At 42.1% G+C, this 21,783-nt stretch overlaps 1 protein-coding gene across 1 annotated transcript in view; it reads right to left on the reverse strand.

Annotated features, from left to right (window-relative positions):
* LOC135910607 (uncharacterized) overlaps positions 1-21,783 on the reverse strand; it is a 375,300-nt gene that overhangs the window by 25,475 nt on the left and 328,042 nt on the right. The window contains exons 68-99 of the mRNA XM_070534413.1: positions 21,489-21,683; positions 20,791-20,916; positions 20,567-20,629; positions 19,998-20,117; positions 19,042-19,110; positions 18,865-18,927; positions 18,687-18,749; positions 18,528-18,590; positions 17,345-17,527; positions 16,622-16,804; positions 16,316-16,384; positions 15,550-15,618; positions 14,608-14,790; positions 13,475-13,540; positions 13,268-13,336; positions 12,538-12,717; positions 12,297-12,365; positions 11,595-11,867; positions 11,362-11,427; positions 11,044-11,226; positions 10,852-10,932; positions 10,021-10,200; positions 8,356-8,610; positions 7,274-7,345; positions 6,698-6,880; positions 5,438-5,518; positions 4,817-4,999; positions 4,306-4,380; positions 3,402-3,584; positions 2,854-2,928; positions 1,838-2,020; positions 813-887 (exon numbers count right to left, since the gene is read on the reverse strand). Of these exons, the coding sequence (XP_070390514.1) occupies positions 813-887; positions 1,838-2,020; positions 2,854-2,928; positions 3,402-3,584; positions 4,306-4,380; positions 4,817-4,999; positions 5,438-5,518; positions 6,698-6,880; positions 7,274-7,345; positions 8,356-8,610; positions 10,021-10,200; positions 10,852-10,932; positions 11,044-11,226; positions 11,362-11,427; positions 11,595-11,867; positions 12,297-12,365; positions 12,538-12,717; positions 13,268-13,336; positions 13,475-13,540; positions 14,608-14,790; positions 15,550-15,618; positions 16,316-16,384; positions 16,622-16,804; positions 17,345-17,527; positions 18,528-18,590; positions 18,687-18,749; positions 18,865-18,927; positions 19,042-19,110; positions 19,998-20,117; positions 20,567-20,629; positions 20,791-20,916; positions 21,489-21,683 (3,981 nt within the window). The remainder of the gene's footprint in view (positions 1-812; positions 888-1,837; positions 2,021-2,853; positions 2,929-3,401; positions 3,585-4,305; positions 4,381-4,816; positions 5,000-5,437; positions 5,519-6,697; positions 6,881-7,273; positions 7,346-8,355; positions 8,611-10,020; positions 10,201-10,851; positions 10,933-11,043; positions 11,227-11,361; positions 11,428-11,594; positions 11,868-12,296; positions 12,366-12,537; positions 12,718-13,267; positions 13,337-13,474; positions 13,541-14,607; positions 14,791-15,549; positions 15,619-16,315; positions 16,385-16,621; positions 16,805-17,344; positions 17,528-18,527; positions 18,591-18,686; positions 18,750-18,864; positions 18,928-19,041; positions 19,111-19,997; positions 20,118-20,566; positions 20,630-20,790; positions 20,917-21,488; positions 21,684-21,783) is intronic.

The raw sequence follows: 21,783 nt of genomic DNA on the forward strand, positions 1-21,783 counted from the left end.
AGATGCTGCTGCAGTTATGACAAAGTGCCAGAGGGCTTCTTTGAATACGCTAACATTAAGGCAATAATGCTTTAGACAAACTACCTTTCAATTTATATTATTCAGCTTGGTCCAGCCTAGCTATGTTGGCTTATTATGGTGCAATAGGATATGAAACAATGTGAAGACCAGGACAGGAAAGGGGCTCTTTCCTGTCCTCCATGGTCTTACTTTACATCGCTTTACATGCCATTACACTATCACACCATTATACCGTAATAAGTGTGAACCAACTAGCACAGCAACGAGAAGTGATACTTTATAGTATTGGTTTTAATGGATATGTGAAACAATATGAAGACCAGGAAAGGAAAGAGCAATCAGGACAGGAAACGCATTATTTCCTGTCCTTCATGATCTTACTTCACATTGCTGTACATCTCATTACACTATCACACCATTAACCGTAATAAGTGTGAACCAACTAGCACAGCAACAAGTAGTGATACTTTATAGTAATAGCTTAATTGGATAGTGCCTATATTGACTGTACTGCATAAAGAACAAGTACGATCTAGTGTTTTCGCAGTTGTGCACTTGATTCTTTTCTTACTTTTATTTCAATTTATTTTCAGGACATAAGGATTTTGACGATAGCCAGTACTATTTCCATACGCTTATGCAGTTGTTACATCACTAAAACAATCCGCAAACAACTGAATCAAGGCCTTATTTTTTCATAAGACTGATACTTGGGCTAGTTGGTCAAGTTGGCTTGTGCTGCTATTCGCTTATTTTGTCTAGTTGCACATTAAAGAAACGTCCACACTTACCTCTGCAATGGGAAAGCTCACAAATACGTCCGGAGTAGCAGTCATCATCTCTTGTGCATTCAGGTGGAGGTAGCACTGTTGATGAAGAACAAATAGTTTAAGTTAACACAGGATGACCTTGAAGGAACAGTGCTTGAACAAGAGGAATTAAATACTACTTCGTAGCATCTCAAGCAAAGAGTGGAGAAACGAAAAATGAAAGTGATCTGTTTGTTGAGCGCTGTTTGAATTTTGCAGTAGTAGTGAAGAATGGAAGCGTCAGTGAGAGCTACAAAGGCACGCATCAAATGCCGCTGCAAGTGGTCGTAAATAAACTATTTCTATACTACATCTGGTTTGTAGCCCAAGAAAATATCTTGTGGGTATTACACTAAAACAAGTGCTACATAGGTTTCATATCAGGGGCTTTCAATGCTACAGCACCAACAATATGATTTATTCGAAATGTCAAGAAAGAAATTTCGAAAAATGAGGGCACGGATTTCCCCTTTGCCACTCAACAAGCTGCCTAACTATGGTGCTATGGCAAGATATTCTGCACATGGGCTCCGAAGCTCGCGGAAAAAATTCACGTGCTATGCACCTGGGTGTAAATTTCTCGATGCGCAAAAATGTAACAGCTTTGCTAACGTTAACTCAGCACACATGCCATATGCACATCAGGTGACGATTGCAATGATTCGAATTACACTGGAACACGTTAAGAAACAAGTTTTACGTACTGTTTGGCCACAACAAATCAAAATGCAACAGCAACGTGTCACTAATTGCTGAATCTGCATTCGGCAAGATCTTTCTAGTCAAAATATCAGTCATATCAAACATTCCATCACATGTTTGTACATGTGCATGTACAGTCCACATGTAGATGTAATCCACAATCTACATTATGTGTTTACACTTATTTCTGACTCAAGAGCATGCAGCAACAGTCTTTGTTTTAGAATGTTTGTGTAAAGTTAGTATGCATCATTACGCACAACACATTTCTGCAAGGACAGGCAGGGACCATGTGGGACACTCGCCTTTCACACAGTGGTGTTTTGGATCTCCCGTGTGATCAGGAAGACAAGCGCAGACTCTGTCGTGGTTGATAGCTTTGCATACGGCGTTGATGCCACAAGCCCCGTAAACCCGGCAAGGGTCCTGGCAGACATTTCGGATGCACACTTCTAGGAATGGGCAGTTCTCGTTGTTGCGGCAGCCAGCTGGAAAACGAAGGAGAAACAACGAGGCTGAGGAGTACGTAGATGACAAATTCTGTACCATGCTTGCCAAGGTGAAAATCCTGCATATGTTAATTCTATAGTATAATTTAGTCACTAGGTATTAATAAGTTCCTGAATGGTGCCAACAGGGAGCCAAATGGTTTGTATTGGGTTTAAAGTCATTCCTATTGGACTCCTATACAGGCTGTCAGGCTGTATGCAGGAATGATGTGTCGAGGACATCGCTTTGACTGTGCAATTATTAGTTTTTAAAGCAACAGAAGTGGTTGTGAAGCCTTCTAGAGACCCCGTTGACATTATATTGAGGTTAGGTTTCGTTTCAAAACAACTTCGAATAAGTTTCTGCAGAGAACCTTTTGAATTTCAGTGTACTATTGCAAGAGACAAAGAATAACATATTAACAGACATGCTTCCCATTAGCTTTTCAGTCTTTTAGTGATCGAAACACATTGCACGGGGTTGATGTCTTCTAAACATTCAAATTGCTGCCCCCAATGCCATGTGATGCAATATCTGAAGTATTGCCTGAAATATGTGAATGTTCCAGAATATGCCCGAGTTGGTCTCAAGACTAACTGGAATAAGCGTGACCTCATTTCAGCATTGCCCAAGAATTGACTAACAATAAACCAGTTGAACCGGAACTAGAACAAATCCAGTTACAATGTTGTCACCTACACAATATGCTTTCAAATTTTATGTGATAAACTTGCAATGAATAAAAAGCGTACAAATTAATTACAGCTTCAAGAACAAAGAGAAATGCTACCTAGCATCTGGCAAGATTAATAAAATAAAACATAGAGCTTACGAATGCAGTTGCCAGTGCTGCAAATGCTCCCGACAGCACAGTCATTGTCTTGGAAGCAGGGGCCTGGCTCCCGAACTGGAAAGCAAAGGAAACGAATTTTCAAAGGCTCCAAGGTGATAAAACACGATAAATAGCAAAACACATATGATGCAGGTACTGAAGAATGGTTCCAGTATTTTGTTGGTGAATTTTGAGTTAGAAGAAAGTAAAAGTGGAAACAACATATGTGATTGCAAAGCTTTATCTTAGATCAAATGAGCGAAGCGATTTGTTAAATGTAGTGCAGTTTATGCTACTCAGAAATACTTTGACAGAGGTGCATGCTTAATTTGGACATAGGTAGTAACATATAAATCTTTAGTATGAGTGCTAAAAGATAATTTTCGACAGCCACCGTGTTTAACAAGCACCAGACTTTACTATCCCAGCAAAGCTCAGGTCACTACATTTTACAGTGAAGCTTTCATCAGACTTCCCAGTTAAGTGGTGGTGCTTAAACAAAGCAAAGAAGGAGTAGGAAGAAGATGATGAAATAAAAGCCCACTCACTCTCTTTGCATTCAATCTGCGGATCGCCCTGGAAGCCCGATGGACACGAGCAGAGCGCACGGTGATTGCGTGGTTGACAGTCCGCGTTGACACCGCAAATATTTGGCAGGCTACACACATAGTGGCACTGTCCATTGACGCAGGCTTTCTCATTCGGACAGTTATTGTCATGACGGCAGCCCTCTGCAAACAGTGCGAGACGTTAGCATCACATGTTAGAACAGGCTGCTCAGATATGCAAAGTGCTTGCACACGTGCAACATGCTAATAGGCAACTTATTCGAGATCAGATGAGTTGCTGAAAAGCAATACAACAGACACTCTTCAGTCGTTCAACAAACATTCTGCATCCCTGCGGTTTGGCTTGTAGATCAATTCAGCCTTGCTCTACAATCTGCTAGCCTCTTGGTTAGCTCAGATGGTAGTAGGTAGTGACCACCCCAAAAAGGCCCTAGTCTTAGGATTGATCACCGGAGAAGGATGAATATTTATTCAACTGTAAAGCTTTCTTTCTGAGAAAACCATATGGGCTTCCTGTGTAGCTTGATACTACTCTCGAGGGGATGACAAATTTCCTTTTTACAACAGATACTGTTGACTGTATGGCGCCTAGTGTCAGTTTGAAGCACGTGCCTAGAATGACTTCCACATTTTTTTTTATTCGTTTTTGTATTGTTCTCTACAAGCATGTCAAAAACACACTTTTCATAGATTAACATCAGTAAAAACACTTTTCTTTTTTCTTGTGTAGCAATAATGAAAATGTCATAAGGGCACTTTGTGCTGACTCATTTTACTTTACCACAATTAATGACTAACCACTTTGCCGTATTTCCCATTGCTAAAAAGTCGGCAGCAAAAAAGCTTTGTGCACACAAAGCATAACTGAAAAGAATATACTTGCCTATGCAGCGGTTGTTGTCACAGATGAATCCGTGCAAGCATTCATTGTCTCTTGTACATTCAGGCTTTGGCTCGTCTGAAGATTTAAAAAATAAAAGCAATGAATGATGTAGACAGACAACTCAGAAAGAAAACACTCCTCATAATTGGAATCTTCAGCACGAATGTTAACCTGTTTTATTATTCTGCAGCACATGCATGACAACTGCATTGGTGCCCACCATAATGGCAGCATTACGTCACAAGAGCCAACACAAATTTTCAATATTGCAACTAAATTTCTGCCAAGACTGATTGCTCTTTTTACTTGTATTCTTATTTCTATACTGGTACTAAAGTCATGAAATCTATGCGAACTACTAGATTTACAATAGAGAACAGCACACCATCAGCTGCAAAAGTAACATTCAGCATGAACATTACAAATGCGCTAAATATATGTGATATGATTAAAAGATGTCTAAGGTATGTGCAAGGGTAATTAACCCACACCGACCAATCAGAACGCTTACCTCTGAAGCAGACCACATTGGGGTTGCCACGGTGACCAGGCAGGCAAGAACAATCGGCGTGATGGTTGATGGGGCGGCAGAGGGCATTACGGCCACATGCTCCGTAAACGCCGCATGGGTTCTGACAGATGCCATTAATGCATGCTTCGTCGGTTGTACACCTCTCGTCAGACCTGCAACCATCTGTGAGCCACACAACATGCATAATGTTAACACATTACGTCGACAAAGAGATTTATCTGTCGAAAAATGAATCGAATTGTGGTGTTTGACGTGCTAAAGCAACATGTGCTCTAGAAGAGTTGCCACAGCAAAGTGCACTGGATTAATCTCCTGGTCATTACAATTAAATTACGCAGGTGCCAGCAAAAAAGAAATGCCATTACTAACAAGGTGTGATAAGAGAACACCTGCTCTCTAGCTCACCTCAATACGGAGGAATATCTATGACATGAAACACCACCCACTTTCTAACTTGCTGCAATATGGAGGAACATATGACCATGATCCTCCATTAAATACAAACACTTTTTCTTTTTTGCTTTGTGAATCTGAACTGCTTGTTGAGCATATAATCTAGCAGTTTGCCTACATAAAATCTGGCAAGGCATATGTACTTACATATGCACTTGTGGTTCTCACACACATGGCGCAGGGCACAGTCGGTGTCCACATGGCATTCCTTTGCAGGCTCCGCTGGAACTGCAAAGAGAAATAGAGAAGAAATGCTTTTTATCTAATCTAGGAATATGGTTCTACGATTTTCCAGCATGTATTGTTGCTATGTGTCTACCTGTCACCAGTAGGGAGAATTAAAGTGCTTCTCTGATTACACAGACTGTAAAATGCTGTTGCAAAACAGACCAATTAAACATGGATATAAACAATTACCTCCCATTCTGAAAGCAACAGTCAGTGAGTCATACTTTAAGAACTATGCAGGTAATGCACACTACTCACAAAGTTTCTGAAGACAAGCACCATTAAAGGAATGAGCAGGTCCACAGATACTGTTAATGGCCTTCTGAATTATGCTCTCTCAAAGGTGATGTTTTGCTTCTAACTCCCATTTTTAAAGTACTCTCTAAGGAAAAATCCATTTTAAGGCAGTTTGAAATTGTTTAATAATATCTCAGCCAATGAAATATGAAGAAGCAAAACTCTGATCCAAATTTGTGCTGCACCCTACCCTCGCTCCATACACCCACTGAAATGTGCACCTAGCCTCCAAAGACTTCAGGGTGTGTGGGAGCTTGCGCTGAAGACCTATCTACATCAGAACAGAGCTTCTCTCAATTTTTGTCTGTGCTCTACACTCTTGGCTCATCGTCACAAAATACTTTGACTTCACTAGTACAGTCAAACCTCGTTATAACAAAATTGCATCACACACAAAAATAAATTGTTTATATCCAATATTTGTTGTAAGCATATCTTTGTTAGCAGTAAAAAGCATATGAGGTTTACCTTGTTATATCAGATAATTTGTTATATCCATGTTCATTATATGAAGGCACACCTTCATCAGCTATCATCGATGTTCTAGCTACAAATGGTAAATTATTGGCATTGTTACAGTTGTGGACAGAAGGGAAACAAGACAAGAATGCCGTCCTGTTTTTTGTATGCCAATTGAGCCATTAAACTTGCTCTAAGCTAGGAGCCAACTGGTTCAGTAGCGTACCATTCTGTAGGCATAGGTGGCAATAACTGTGTCAAATAGTGGCTCTCTGTTCAAGATTGTACAGCAGCCATTTAGCTAAGATTATCATGGCTAGGTGCTCCAGATGCTGTGCTTGTTCAATAAAAAAACGGCCAATAGGTCATTCGGCAACAGTGTCTTATACAACCGAATACGTATAAAGCACGAGATGCACGCACCTTGCCTGCACTCAATTTTGGGATCACCCATGAAGCCCCTCTCACAGGAACAGACTGGTCGATGAGCGGCAATGATGCAAAGCGCATTAATGCCGCAGGTTCCAGGAATATGGCAGAGGTTCTCACACTTGCTGTGGTGGCAAGACTGGCTGGGCAAGCACTGGTCGTCCGTGCGGCAGCCATCTAGACAAGTGGAGATTTGACATTGTAGACTTATTAGCTCTGGACAAGGCTCTGGGCAGGCTAGGCAGACAAGTATAATATCAACAAGGTGCCAAGCCCATATTACAACCAATAATGTACTTAGTTAAGATGCAGTGTAATGTAATGTACAGTACAGAAAGAATAAAGACGATGACTGGAGGTTTTGACATGTGGGGTCACCATCACTGGGACAGTTCATGACAGCTTAACCTTGCGCACTGCATGGTCAAGTGTCATAAAATTTTACTATAGGATAATTCAGCATGCCACTATAAACGCTACCCATTGGAACCAAGTGCTAGTGAAGATGGTCGGACGTGTTTACGGCAGCATTCAACAATATAATCACACTAAACAACAGACAAGACTCACCAATGCAGCAGGCATCCTCGCAGATCTGGCCAAAGGTGCAGTCACTGTCTCGTTTGCAACCTTCTTCCCTCACTGAAAAGAAGAAAGGCAAACTGACTTAAGAAAAATGCATTTAACACTGTAGCAAAGTGCTCCTGATGCATTAAAAAAAGGAAGTAAAGGGAAAAACATTTATAGCAGCCCAAAATGCAGGGTCAGGCCACTCTAACCCTACATTGGTTGGCATTGGCACGGCGTCGGGCGACATTGGCCCATTATTGGTCCTGCTGGCAGCAGGGCTACTTTGGTTGCATTTCTAAAGAAAAAATGTATGGTGCAGGCTGTGCGGTCTGAACAAAGCACTTTCAATGTTCTCCGCAGAGGCCATCTATACCAGGATATTACATAAACTGTGAATGCCAATCAGGTTCTACTGCAGGCAAGACTCCTTGGAAGTGTCTTGCTTTTGAGCTCTTGTTGCTGCGACCTGCCGAGTTAGGTTCTGCGGTCAGTGCCAGGCACATCTGCTGTTACTTTCATTCCTTTCTGACAGAACCCAGTACGTTTATTATTGCCGTTTGGAGCTTGTTGGTTACTGTTTGTGCGATGTTAGAAAACACTGAAAAGACAACGGTGCTAGGCCACAATTTTTTTTAGCTGCACTACAACTAAGCATAAATACTTAACTTTTACGAGAACCCTGACATAATGCTTGATGCGCTGCGTTTCCTGAACATTTGAGAGTAGTGACTAACTTTCACACCAACTCATTGCATGAACATAATCCTCAACAAACAATAAACACTGCAGTCTTATAACTGAAACTCATGTAAAAAAAATGAAGAGCCCGAACAATGTTTTTAGTTTTACTAAATAGAATATACACAACTCGCAATATAATGAGACACAACAGTGGCACGAATAAGAAGAAAAATTTATCTATAAAATAACACAATGTAAAGATACTTGCTCTTTCACTCATACTGCCCAAACTACTAAAATATTTGGCACCCAAATATAGTAATCGACAAGCAATTCTGAGGTGGCAGAACATCATATGACATGCAAGGCTTTGTGATGATGCAATTGAGTTCAAAACTTGCCTTCAGCACAGTGGATCTTAGGATCTCCAGTCAGGCCCGGCAGGCAGAAGCAAATAGGGCGATGATTTGCTGCACGACAGTCGGCGTTAGCACCACAGACACCCGTGAAACTGCAAGGGTTCTGACAGCGGTTGCGAATGCATGCTTTGTCATAGGCACAGGCATCGTCGGTGCGACAGGCGTCGACACAGGCTCCCTTCTCACAGATGCGGCCCACGGGACAGTCCCTGTCGTGGAAGCAGAATTCTTGGCGAGCTGGAAGCACGCAAAATAAGGAGTGATTTTCTGTGGTTTGATAAGCGATTTGAACAAACACCCTTAGCAGAAATGCAAAGAATATCATAAAATTTGCCATTCCAGCACCAGTTGAGGTAACTTACTGCCATAATATTATGTGACTTTATTTAACTCTTTTACCCTTCTTTCACAACAACAACAACAACAACAACAACAACAACAACAACAACAACAACAACAACAACAACAACAACAACAACAACAACAACAACAACAACAATAATAATAATAATAATAATAATAATAATAATAATAATAATACAGAGAATTACAAGATGTGCACTAACGAAAAAAAATATAAGAAAGAAAGTAATCGCGACATATCCAGCAATGTACGGCAAAGTCTAACTCATCTCTAAAATGTGCAAAGAGAAAATAAGAAACTAGGAAGAGTTGCAATGAACATACAATGAACAGAGTTCATCAGGTCCAACTTTCTCATTTACGTTTTCTCAATAATGTATAGAGGCTGCTGTCTCATTGCAAATCATAGCAGGAGTGGGAACAAAGCACATAAATGTATAGCACATGAAACACATACAAAACGCATACATTAACACAAACATAGTAGTATTACAAACTCATTAAACCATATGTTTCCAACACATTATCTAACAATAGCTACAAAGCTAGCAATATGTAAAGATAACAATAGTAATATAAAGCTAACAATGTGTAAAGTCCACGTTTAAGCTTTTCAGATGGTAGCTGCCTCAGTGAATTATCATGATTATTTCATAGATGAACTGCTTAATGAACTGAATTATGAGCAAACTGTGCTTATCTATATGCTATTCATTTATTTGGTTATTCACTTGGTTTATTGCACTAGTTTCCACACAAAAGGCAGCACCAAGAAAGACAAGGACGAACAACTGTGTTGTCTACTGGGTGGAAACCAGTGTAGCAAACTGAGTGATCTTGATTCAATATGACTTATTTTCTCACAAAGAAACACACCCACGTAGATGACGTGAAAAGGAAAGCATGAGAAACGCTGTGTTGAGATGCAGCTTCAAGCCTGCCTTCCTTTACAAATTTGGCGGAACAGTTGGTGTGCTTCTAAACATTTTTTTACACACAGGAGGTACACCAGCACCAATAGCACGCTAAAAGTACATAAAAAGGCATGATTGCAAGAAACACAACAATATAAACTTACATATACAATAAAATATAATAACACATAAATGACACCGTGACAATACTCAAGCAAAATGCGCCAAAGCATAACGAATGAGAGGTTATATCATATTATAATAGCATGTTATACAAGCTTATTGCCCTGATGTAAGTAACCAAATAGCCCTTGCTGTGATATGGCAGAGAGATGGATTATCTTAAAAAAAAAAAAAGAACCATACTTACACACAGTGCACTCGATATTGGGGTCACCACTGAGTCCTGACGGACATGCGCAGATTGGCTTGTGGCTGATCGGGAGGCACCTGGCGTTCTTGCCACAGATTCCCGGAGTGCATGGGTTGTGGCACTGCCGCCCAATGCAGGCTCGGTCGAAGGGACAGTTGGCATCGCCGCGGCATCCCTCTGTTCATGTACAAAGAGGGAAAATGTAATGCAAGACTGAGATTAGCCTACCGCATGGCTCTTGACATTAGCATCCGTGAGATTCCCAAATCATCGCCCTTGAAAAGCGATCAAACTAGTATAGCGGTTCGTAGATTTCATGTGCTGTCCACACTGCAAGAAGCAGCACGCCAACTGACGCACACAGACGTGTTAAGTACAGTTACTTCCCCTCAACCGAAGAGAACCAAATCAAATTAAATCATGAAGTTTAGCATACTGAACCAAGTTATGGATTATGAGAGACCTTCTGGTGGACGCTTTCGGATGAATTTAGACAACCCGAAGTTCTTTAACATGCACCCATGGTAAAATGTAGGTGGACGAGCGTTTTGAAATCCCTCCCCATCAGAATGTGACTGCTGCAGCTAGGAATCAAACCTGTGACCTAACGTTCAGTGGCAGAATACCATAGCCACACAGTGAATGCAATGAATCAAGCTAATGAGAAAACTAACACAGCAGCACTATGATACCCTAGACTGCTAACAAAAAGAACACTCCGAGCTTGCATTTGTTTCTTTTTTTCCTAATTTCATCAATGCAGAAAACAGTACATAGTTGGTACAGCTTCTTCCCAGTTTGCAAAAAAATTTGAAAGCCTGCACTTACCAATGCAGCTGTGTGCCTCGCAAATCTTGCCGGCATAGCAGTCATGGTCGTGTATGCATTCCGGTGGAGGCCTGATTTCGACTGCAAGAGAGATGGGATTCAAGGCAAATGAGATTGATTGACAGCAGAGGTCAAAATGAGGCATGTACTTGGCCAGCAACAGGTCTAAGATGCAGGCTTTTTAGTGCTTACTCTTGTTGCAGAAGTCGTATGGGTTGCCCTCGTATCCAGGCTTGCAGGTACAGTGTGGTCGATGAACAACTGGACGACAGTCGGTTTGTCGGCCACAAGAGTTTTGAATGTCACAAGGGTTGACACACTGAGTATTAACACATGCCTTGTCAAAGGTGCAGTCAGAGTCACTGCGGCATCCAACTAAACAAAAAATGGAACAAAAACTTGCGTTAAAGATTTTGGATACATATGCATCACGTTGATTTCAGTTTTTCACCGCGCTCGTTCATAAAAACATGCATGTCTGATGAGTTTAAAAGGTTGAGCAGGGCTTACCAACGCATTTCCTCTGTTCACAAATTTCTCCAGGGTTGCAGGCAGAATCAGTGGAGCAGCCATAAACTGGAAAGTGAAGCCCACCAAGAGAAGAGATTAGATAATATAGAACAGCAGCTAAAGTCAGTTACTGTACCCCATTTCGTACACAACATTCGGCTTTTAGTGATGTGTGAACACTCCCATAGAAACATAGAAAAACCACAGTTAATTGTAAGCAGCCCACTACTCACGGACGCAGACGCTGTTGCGGCAGATGTATCCGTCTGCACAGGGCTCGTCGACGCTGCACTCGACGCGCACCACGGACGTTGTTGGTGGCTGGACGGTGCAGTGGACTCTGGGGTCACCCACTTTGTCCCTGGGGCATGTGCACGTTGCCCGGTGGTTTTGCGGTCGGCAGAGGGCGTTGATCCCGCAGGTTCCCCGCTGGTAGCACGGGTTGCGGCAGGCACCTTCTACACAGGCTTTGTCGTATGGACAGTGTTCGTCTATGCGACAGCCAACTAAGGTAAAGAAAAACAAAACGGCAAGTTTCTGAGCTGTGACATGTGAATGACTAGCTTTTTTTATGGTTTTTGTCAAGTGTTTATGTAGTTTAAAAACAATTATACTACCACATGAAATCTGCGTTTGTTTTAAAATGCACATTTAGGCCTGCACTCACAAAGCTTGTGTTGTACATAAGCGTAATTTGGGATGTGATAATTTATGTGAATGGCAGTGGCAGCGTATGTGAGTGCCAATCAACTGTATGCCAGTGAATAAAGAAGAGCTCCTGTGTAAGAATTGTTTTGTGGATATACCAGAGTCCCAGTCCCTATAGAGGTAAGGCTTTAGGAAGGAAAAGAAGTACCCCTTATATGACGTTTAACTGTACGAGACCATTGCAAAGGTAATCCTTACAATTGCATACTGCAAGAAGTACAACTTACCAATGCAGCGGTTGCTGATGCAAATCTTCTCAAGTCCACAGTCCTTGTCCGTGTGGCATTCAACAGACACTGCATAGAGGAAAGTCCGGACAGAAAAGGCATCAAGTTTCTCAGTCACATGTTCTCTCATTCACTATTACGGCATGGACATTGTCGAACTGTTGCTGAACCATATAATGGGAACAGTCAGCAAACGTAGCTACGATGAAAGTGCAAAAATCACACGGGCGAGATCACTGACCTTCCCTGCAATGAACCTTGGCGTCTCCTTCAAAGTTTGCCGGGCACCGGCACTCGGCCGAGTGGCTGATTGGCTGGCAGTGCGCGTTTACGCCACAGACACCCGGTCTGCAAGGATCCTGGCAGAACTTGTCTCGGCATTCCAAGAAGAAGTCGCAGTCGCTGTGCGTTCGGCAACCAGCTGAGAACGGAAACGCAAGACAATGTCTATGTGAGAACTAGGCAACGCATAGCGAGCATGACCTCAGTCAGTAACTTTCTCATCTTAAATAAAAGAACTGGTCTTGCGCCTTTGTGTATTCTGGCTTTCTTTCGCTGCCCTGTCCGCATTTTTCTCGTTAAGAAAGTTTATTAACCGTCTTGTTGGGAAATTTGTTGAAGTTACTATGGCTAATAAGACGAACAAAAGTGTGACACTCAGTCCATTGATAAAACTGTATTTGTGAGAGTGCACTCAATATCACACTGCATATGTTACCTCTCCCAGTAAATGACCCTGTTATTCTCATACTGAATTAGCTGTGAATATCAAAAGAAAATGAAAATGCATCTGCACTTCGCTATGCTAATGCACTATATGTAGCTGATTACCTAGGTATATGGTCTCCCTACACTATGCCAGCACAATGGCTGCAGGCATCTTCCACCAAAATATGTGTTGCACTAGATGCACTAAATTAATGAAAGAAACACTGTGTTTTTTTCAATTATTGGAGTAAAGTGAGTCTCACCAACGCATCTCGTATTGTCGCAGATCTCCCCTCTGTTGCAGTCATTGTCGGAAGCGCAGAAATCAGAGGCTGTTAAGAGACAAATGTAATGTTAGAAAAGGTTGTCATACACACAAAAAATTTACTTAGTGCTTCAGAATAAAATCCCGCAATTAGAAAATAGGGTATTGTATATTCGGTCTAATGTAGGCTAAACTTCGAACTTACGAGAGCACTGGCCGCGAAGGCAGATCAGACCAGGCAAGCAGTCTTCATTCACCCGGCAGCCTTGACCTGAAGAAAGGTAAAAATGAAGAAGCGAGAACCAGCAACCAGCACACACTACTGACAGGAGTAGCTTGACTTTGTGGTCTGAACCCACTGTCTTTAATGTGCAGCTCCCTGTCATCACTGTCTACTAAGCTGTAATCTGTGTGCACCGAACACCAGCTGTTATTTTCTTTTTAGAGTAGAAAATTTGTTAGAGCTATTTGGTGTGCCATGCTTCAGGAAAAATAAATGGAAATAGAACTTCAAGATAAATGAACGGTGCAAAACAGACACGGATGGAGAAACATGATCAACGGTACAGGTGCGGACAGCCAACTGAAGTCCATTACACAAAAAAACAGCGCCAATACAGAACTTTCACATACGCGGTCACAAAAGGAAAAAAGCGTGCATGCATGCAATGCCAAGTGTCACTATCGATTCTGTAGGAACATGATTTACTTCTTTGATTTTTCGGGAGGTCGCATGTGATGGTGCACTCGCATACTTATGACCAGCTGATTGTATGTATGTGCGCTCTTTTCCTTTTGTGCATGTGTTTGTGAAAATGCAGTATGTGCGCTGTCTTTTTCCGTAATAAACTTCAGTTCATAGATGGCAGCCGTCCTATTGTACATGGTTCTTCGTACGCATCTGCTTTGCGACATCTACTTATCTCGAAGTTCTGCTATTAAGCTCAGCATGTCAGCCTACATATTATGCAAGAACATGACTCACTCTTCACACGTCACTTTGTAACTTTACGAATCGTGGATGACTAATTTCACAAGGCAGTTGTGTAGTTTCTGCATAAAGCAGGCCTGTACGTGTTTATTTATCTACATTATGCTACGTAGCATTCCAAGCATTAAAAAGATTGTGAACTAACTTTACATCCATTATCGAACACAAGAATAGCCTAGATAGTGAGTACGTATCTGTATGAGCATGAGCACATTGAGACAAACAGAAAGGAGCATCATAAGTTACCTACTAGGGAGCTGGCAGCAAAACTTGCTATTTTAAACACACTAAAAAAGAGAAGCTCGCACTGCTGCCATGCAATATACAAGACTGGCATTCTTGCTTACTCTTCTTGCATTCAAACTGCGGATTTCCGTTGAAACCGGCTGGGCAAAAACAGTGCGGACGGTGATGCTCAGGAACACAGTCAGCATGGATGCCACAGGCTCCACGAACGCTGCATGGATTCTGGCACTGGCCTTGATAGCATCCCTGGTTGACAGGGCAGTTGTGGTCGCCACGGCAACCATCTGGAAATGGTAAATGTGATGCCATTTTTATCCAGCCGCCTTTATAAGACAAAGATGCAGCATCTACATGTATCACATTACACGCCGCGGTTGCTTAGTGGCTATGGTGTTGGGCTGCTAAGCAAGGGGTCGCGAGATCGGATCTCAGCCACGGCAGCCGCATTTCGATGGGGACGAAATGTGAAAACACCCGCATACTTAGATTTAGGTGCATGTTAAAGAACCCCAGGTGGTACAAATTTCCGGAGTCCCCCACTACAGCGTGCCTCATAATCAAATCGTGGTTTCGGCATGTAAAACCCCATACATTAATTTTTTTTTAATCTATCACATCTCTCTGCACCTCTGCCAAGAAAAAGAAAAATGAAAACTTGGTACTCACAATGACATACTGCAACAAAAATGTAATACACATAAGGAACTATTGCTAACCAAAAAATTAACTACATCAAATGCCATTAAAATTATAATTTCACTATAAACTGCAAGATAACTAGACCAGAAATTCAGATAAAAATAAAGACACGATCTGTTTAAGCAGTCTTTTAAAGTGTTCTCATGCGCAATCATTGTTATAAGAATAAACACATCTTTAATTAATCAGAACTTTTGGAAGACTTCTATTTCAACATGTCAAATTACTTTTTTTTTACTACGTCTCCTAAAACATGATTCGACTTAGGGTAATTCAGCAGCTAGATTTGTTAGCTTTGCTGGGCCTAAAAGTGGACGTGTTTATAAGAGCAACTTGTCTCTCACCGAAGCACCGAGGCGATTCACAAACTTTTCCAAGGGCGCATTCTTCATCAGTGGTACACTCGACTTTGGCTAGGTGGGAGAAAAGAAAAATGTCAGGACGGCGCACATATGCACACACACACACAAAAACAAGATGCTATTAATAGATTTGATCAATTTTACAGTTTTGTATTTACTGGAATGTATTGAGGTGCAAAAGTGGGGCCTGTGAAGTTAAGACAGCTTTCACTTGCCTGTATGTACTTATATTTACCACATCCAATGCAAAACAGCCTTCCTGCAAAGACTTTTTTATTGTGACAGTACAAACTATACATTAGCACTGTACTTAACACTGAAAGTTGCAGATGTCTATTAGTACTCTAGAAAGTGTTCTCAGGAATATACAGGGAATAACAACTGTGCCATGAAACCCACCCTTAGATCACTTATTGCTTTAGAGTCAATATTCATCTATACAACTGTATGAACAACGCATGCAAACAAGTACTCAATAAAGAGTGTTCAAGGCTGCACACCTGGCAAACCAATTATGCTATGAAACCGACCCTCAGATCATTTATTACTTCAGAGCAATTATTTTAAGAGTGTGTTTATTAAGTGTATCAACAACACCTGCAGACAATGAAATTTGAAATTTCTTTTGTTAAATCACATTTTGGCGTGCAACATGCAACAAACATTCTGTTAAAAACAAAAAAAGAGAAAGAAAGCTTCACTTAAGAATTATGAAGTTCAACAGGACCAAGTACTGCTTTACACTCACTTATGCATCTTCCATTATCACAAGCCCTTTCTGGACCACAGTCATGTTCCCGGCTGCAAATGTCGGGATCTGGAACAAAGATAAAGATTTTAGTACTAGTACAATTCAATTAATTTATTAGGAGATGTTACAGTAATCAGCTATGCCTTGCTACGTTTATCAGTCCTGATACGACCATAATTGCAATTTAATGTTGAGATTATTATTTTTTTTGCAAACATTTTCATAAGAGGACTGCAACAGGAATAGAAGTCTCGCATAACTGCTCCACAAGAAGTGCAAGTGAGTGCCTGTTTGTGCACTAACCTGTCAAGCACTCGGTGTACGGGTCACCCAGAGTCTGCGTTGGGCACGTGCACGTGAGGCGGTGGTTGACCGTCTTGCACTGAGCGTTCAAGCCGCAGGCTCCGACAAACTGGCAGGGGTTCTGACACTGGCGGCTGATGCACGTCATGTCATCTGGGCAGCTGACGTCTGACCGGCAGCCCTCTGTACGTGAAGAAACGTGACGAGATGTAATAGGCTGATGTGAAAGCCGATTTATCTTGGTGCGACTTTTATCGAGGTTGGGTGATTGCGAACAGTGCACGTTCACCATACCAGCGGCATCTTGTAGATGCGAAATCGGCTGCTGACTGTATTTAGTATTGTAGGCGTGTCACGGTGTTCGGCAAAACAAACAGAAAGCTTTTGTGCTAACAGCTTAGGATCATGCCATTGCGAAGCTGTTACTGAGAAGGTCAAAACCAGAATACACTATGAACTTCTTGATTATCTATAAACCAGTCACATTAATGATGGGGGCCTACTCTCTTGCTCAGAGAGGAAAGCACTAAGCTCTAATTTCCAAAATTCTCAAGTTCCAAAGTGCCTCATACAAGGTAAAGAAGCATGGTGACAGAAGTTTTGCCAGCAAGGGCGTTACCAGCTGAGCATGCTTTATATGGCCAGGGTGTCCAATTAGCCTAAGCTTATGTCACCACGTGAGGCATGAGATAATGTGTGCTTGTACATAACGAACACACTCACCAATGCACCTGTAGTTCTGGCAGATCTTTCCAACACCACAGTCAGAGTCGATCACACACTCCACCTTGGAACACTCTACGTGGGGGTCGCCAGTGTAGCCCGAGCGGCAGGTGCAGTAAGCACGGTGGTTGACCGGCTGGCACTGGGCGTTGGGTCCACACGCCGTGGGGCTTGCACACGGGTCTGCATTTGGGTAGCACACACACACACACGCACAATGTCAATTGCAAGGTTTCAATGTAGCCTAGCGCTATCGGAGATAATTACCTGAAAATAAATTTTAGTTGAATGTTGAATTACGTGCTTAGGTGGAGGGCAAGAGTCGGCAAGGTTTGACTAAGCTCTCCTATTAGAGCATGAAACTGGTTGTGAGCAGGTGGAGCAACAGTAGGCAAAACAAAGCATGTAGCAGCACAATGGGGGAGGGGGGGGCACCACGGTTGTGAATATGAGAATGCAAAGCCATGCTGAGCTGAAGGTATCACACCTGCACGTGTGCCTCAAACAAGCCAAACCTGGCCACAGACTTCACCTGTGGATTTGAACGTTGAAAACAGTGTGCTATTTGAGATCTGGACTAAACGGCATTTCCATTCAGTCTTATTTGCATAGTTATGCTGTTTTGGCCTGTTAATGGAAGCCGTGAAGACAGCTGTGCTGATCATGTGTTAAGTCGTCGTAACCTAGCTTAGTTGATGCCAGTAGCAGAAATTGCTTTATTTGTTACAAACCTGTAAAAGCAAAATTACTGCATTTGCGGGAATACAACCTGCCCTTTCCATTCGCTGCTGCTTGTTTGAAACAGATGCCAAATAAAAGGTGCTCACGTATAAATCACATGAACTACCACATACAAAAGTGCTTTGCATGCTTATCAAAACAAACCTGCACAATTACTGGCATAAAGTAAAGCTGTGGAAACAACCCTGTTTATATGTTCCATGATCACAACTTTCTCACTGATGCTCACTGTTCAAGTGCGGTGCGGCTTCACGGCAGAGTTGCCCACACTGCCGTGAAGCAGCAGAGCAGAGTAAAATTTGCGTTTGACCAACATCCTTGCTTTGTACTTAGACATCTTGAACTTTTGGTGTGACTAATGCGGGAGGGAATATGGTATGTACAAGCAATTTAAACCCGCGACTATGTCTTGCGAGTAACAGTACAATTGATGAGTACTCACTCAAGCACTGACGATTAATGCAGGTCTCCGTAGCTGGACAATCGAGATCAGATCGGCACCCGGCTGTTCACAAGAAAATAGAGAATCAAGCACCAACTGTTAAGCCCACGCTCATACCACAGCATTAAATCAGAAATTAATCCGAGATGTTATACTCACGAAGGCACAATCCTCTTTCGCAAATGTGGTTTCGTGGACACAGTGTGTCAGTTGTACAAATCACTAAACAAGGGGAGAAATAAAGAATGATGTGAACATTGGTAAAAATATTACACCAAATGTTCAATGACGCTGCAATCACTGAGAGCATTTAACAACATGGCAGCTTGGTACTCACAGCTGCACCTCTCCTCCACACAGCGTTCATTGTTGAAACACTCATTGTCACTGCTGCATGCAACTGGATAAAAAAGAGAGAGAGAGAGAAAAAGAATGGGTGAGTAACCACTGATTTTTCCAAAGCTGCAACTTTTGCACATTCCTCATAAATGCTTTCATGTTGCAGATGCCTTACCTCTGCAAATAGTGGCTTCACAGTAACCTCCAAGACCACACTCATCATTTGCATGGCATTCCTTTGATTCTGAAAGATAAAGCAAGTGCCTGCATTGAAACCTGCATGCAGCAAATGTCTTTCCATTTATGATAGCTTCACAAATTTTGTGCATTAAAAAAAACTTGACGAAACTTCATCATGAACATGGCCCAGTTGAGACCATTGCAGAATGAAGGCCTCTCTGAAAGATCTCAAGTAATCACGGCATTGTATCAACTAAACTGAACCAGTGCCTGCAATCTTCATTCCTCCATGCAATTCTTTCTTGCCCTCAACTGTGTTTCTCTTTCTTTGGCACTTATTCAGCATTCTAAGGGACCACCAGTTGTCTTTTCTACGCATTACATCATCCACCGGACCCCGCTCCTTCCTTCCTTTTAACCTCAGCTGAAATATCTTCTACCCATGTTTGATCTCTGTTCCATGCTCCCATCTTCCTATCTATTAATATGCATCAGCCAAAGTCGCCACCTCAGGCTTTATCAGAAAAACAGAAACATTTTGTCACTGCAAGTATGCACCAAATCGAAAGTCAAATTGCAGGGCTTACTGTTCCCCAAAAGTACACAAGCTATGAAGAACATCGTAGGTGGGGCTCCAAATTATAATTTCGGACACCTACTGTTATTTAGTGTGCACGTAAATTTAAGCACACAAGAGTTTTCTGCATTCCAATTCTACAGAAATGTGGGTGCTGGGGGCGGGAATCAGACCCTCAACCTCACGTCCAGCAGCAGAACGCCATAGCCACCGTGGCAGGTCTGCAAATATGCATGATTTCACTGTTCTGTGAAATGTCGAGACCGTGAAATTGTGGGCTGTTACAGTAACATTTACAAAGAAAGAGAAAAGAGCTGAGTTCCTGCTTCAGTGAGAAATCTATGTAAACAATAAAGGAATCCAAGAGTGCGAACCTCTGACACATTCAAGGTGTGCATCTCCCACAAGGCCAGGCGGGCAGCTACATATCTCCTGGTGGGTTCGAACAGAACACAAGGCATTCGTTCCGCAGGCTGTGGGCGCCTCACAGGGATCTGGAATAATATGTGTGACTCTATAAGCACTTTAAGTTAGTTACACAATGCATAAGGTAGCTTTGTTTATACTAGCAGTGTAATACTGCCAAGAAGGAGTTGTGGGTTAAATAAATTCACTGAACAAAGAACTTCAATGATGAAATTGCTACACATTGAAGCGGCTTTGTGGATTATGTTCACCCCTGTAAGACCCTCCGAAGGCTGAACGCACGCACTAAAACAAAGATAAAGGAAATAAAACAACAAAACCATGAATGAGAGCAGTTGTGTTACAATAAATAATATATGCAACACACAAATTTCAATTGTTTACAGTAGTAATTTCTCTTTGTATGGTAGTGGAGCGTAATAGATATTACAGAAGGTACCTGCTATTTGAACAGTGTCGTCTTATGTTGCAATAAATGCCATTCGTTTATTACAGTAATTTCTAGACAGGCACTTACTGATGCAATGGTTCTTGATGCAAGACTGGTCGGTAGGACAATCGGTATCAGCACGGCAACCAACTGAAAGTTTGCGAGATAGAGATGACAGCGGGAAAAAAAAAAAGAGCAAATCAGAGATGTCTCTCACAACCAATCTAAGCATACTGCAGTACTAAGTACTCTATAGAAAGAAGTGCTGTCCAAAGAGGACAATGACCACTGGGTTCAGCCACATTACTTACCTTTGCAGAAGTTGTTCTCGCAGATCTCCCAGTCAAAGCACTCACGGTCGCGATGGCACTGAACGTGGCACCGGTTTTCCACACACCTTTCGTTCAAGGCACAGTCCTGGTTGCTGCTGCACGACACTGTAATTGATTGATGAGACAAAGACTTACTCTCAACCCCACAGAACACGGCATGCATAAAGAATCGGTAGGTGTGAATATTAGTGTATCACTTCTGCCGCTGTTTTCATTCCCTAAATGCAAAAATTTTCACCAATATTTATTTTTGCTCAAGTCTAAATGGCCCCTTGTGTTCCGATACAGTATAAGGAAATTAATATTAACTTTAACATCAAAAGCAGCACGACATCCCAATTGTTTTGTGTGTGTTTCTGAAATACAAAAGAAGGTGTTGCCTGTTATGCCCTGCAGTGGCTAGTGAGGAATGAAATCTTGTAATGCGACATGAAGTTGCCTTTAACTTCCTTTTCATAACAGAGACGTTCATGCTAAGCCTGGGAGGAATGTGATCTTCGTGCACTCTTTACATCAATTTGTGTCAAAATAAATCAGCGTAACCACCATATACTATTATTACACTGTCATCGCCTAAACTGTGATCCCTTCATTACTGCTCTGACTGTCCACTTCCAAGTTGTGCAGTGTTCATTTTTTCAAGTTAATATTCCTGATGTTTATATCGCGATGCCCACCTCTGCAGTAGCCCAAGTAGCAGATGTGTCCGGGAGTGCATTCCTGGTTCTGTGTGCAATGAACCGGCTTCCGCACGCAAGCTACATTGGCATGAGGACGGCCAATGAATTCGGCCGGGCAGCTGCACACGACACGATGGTTGACCACTTTGCATTCTGCATTGGGGCCACAGGTCGCGCTTCCTTCACACGGGTCTGCGAGATGGGAGTTCAGAAAGAAAGAAGGAAAAGATGAGGAAACAAGTAGCAACAGAGGAAAGGTGCAACAGTTTAAGTAGATGGCATGTAAAAAGGC

The sequence above is a fragment of the Dermacentor albipictus genome, chromosome 2 (genome assembly GCF_038994185.2).
Source record: "Dermacentor albipictus isolate Rhodes 1998 colony chromosome 2, USDA_Dalb.pri_finalv2, whole genome shotgun sequence".
NCBI lineage: Eukaryota > Metazoa > Arthropoda > Arachnida > Ixodida > Ixodidae > Dermacentor > Dermacentor albipictus.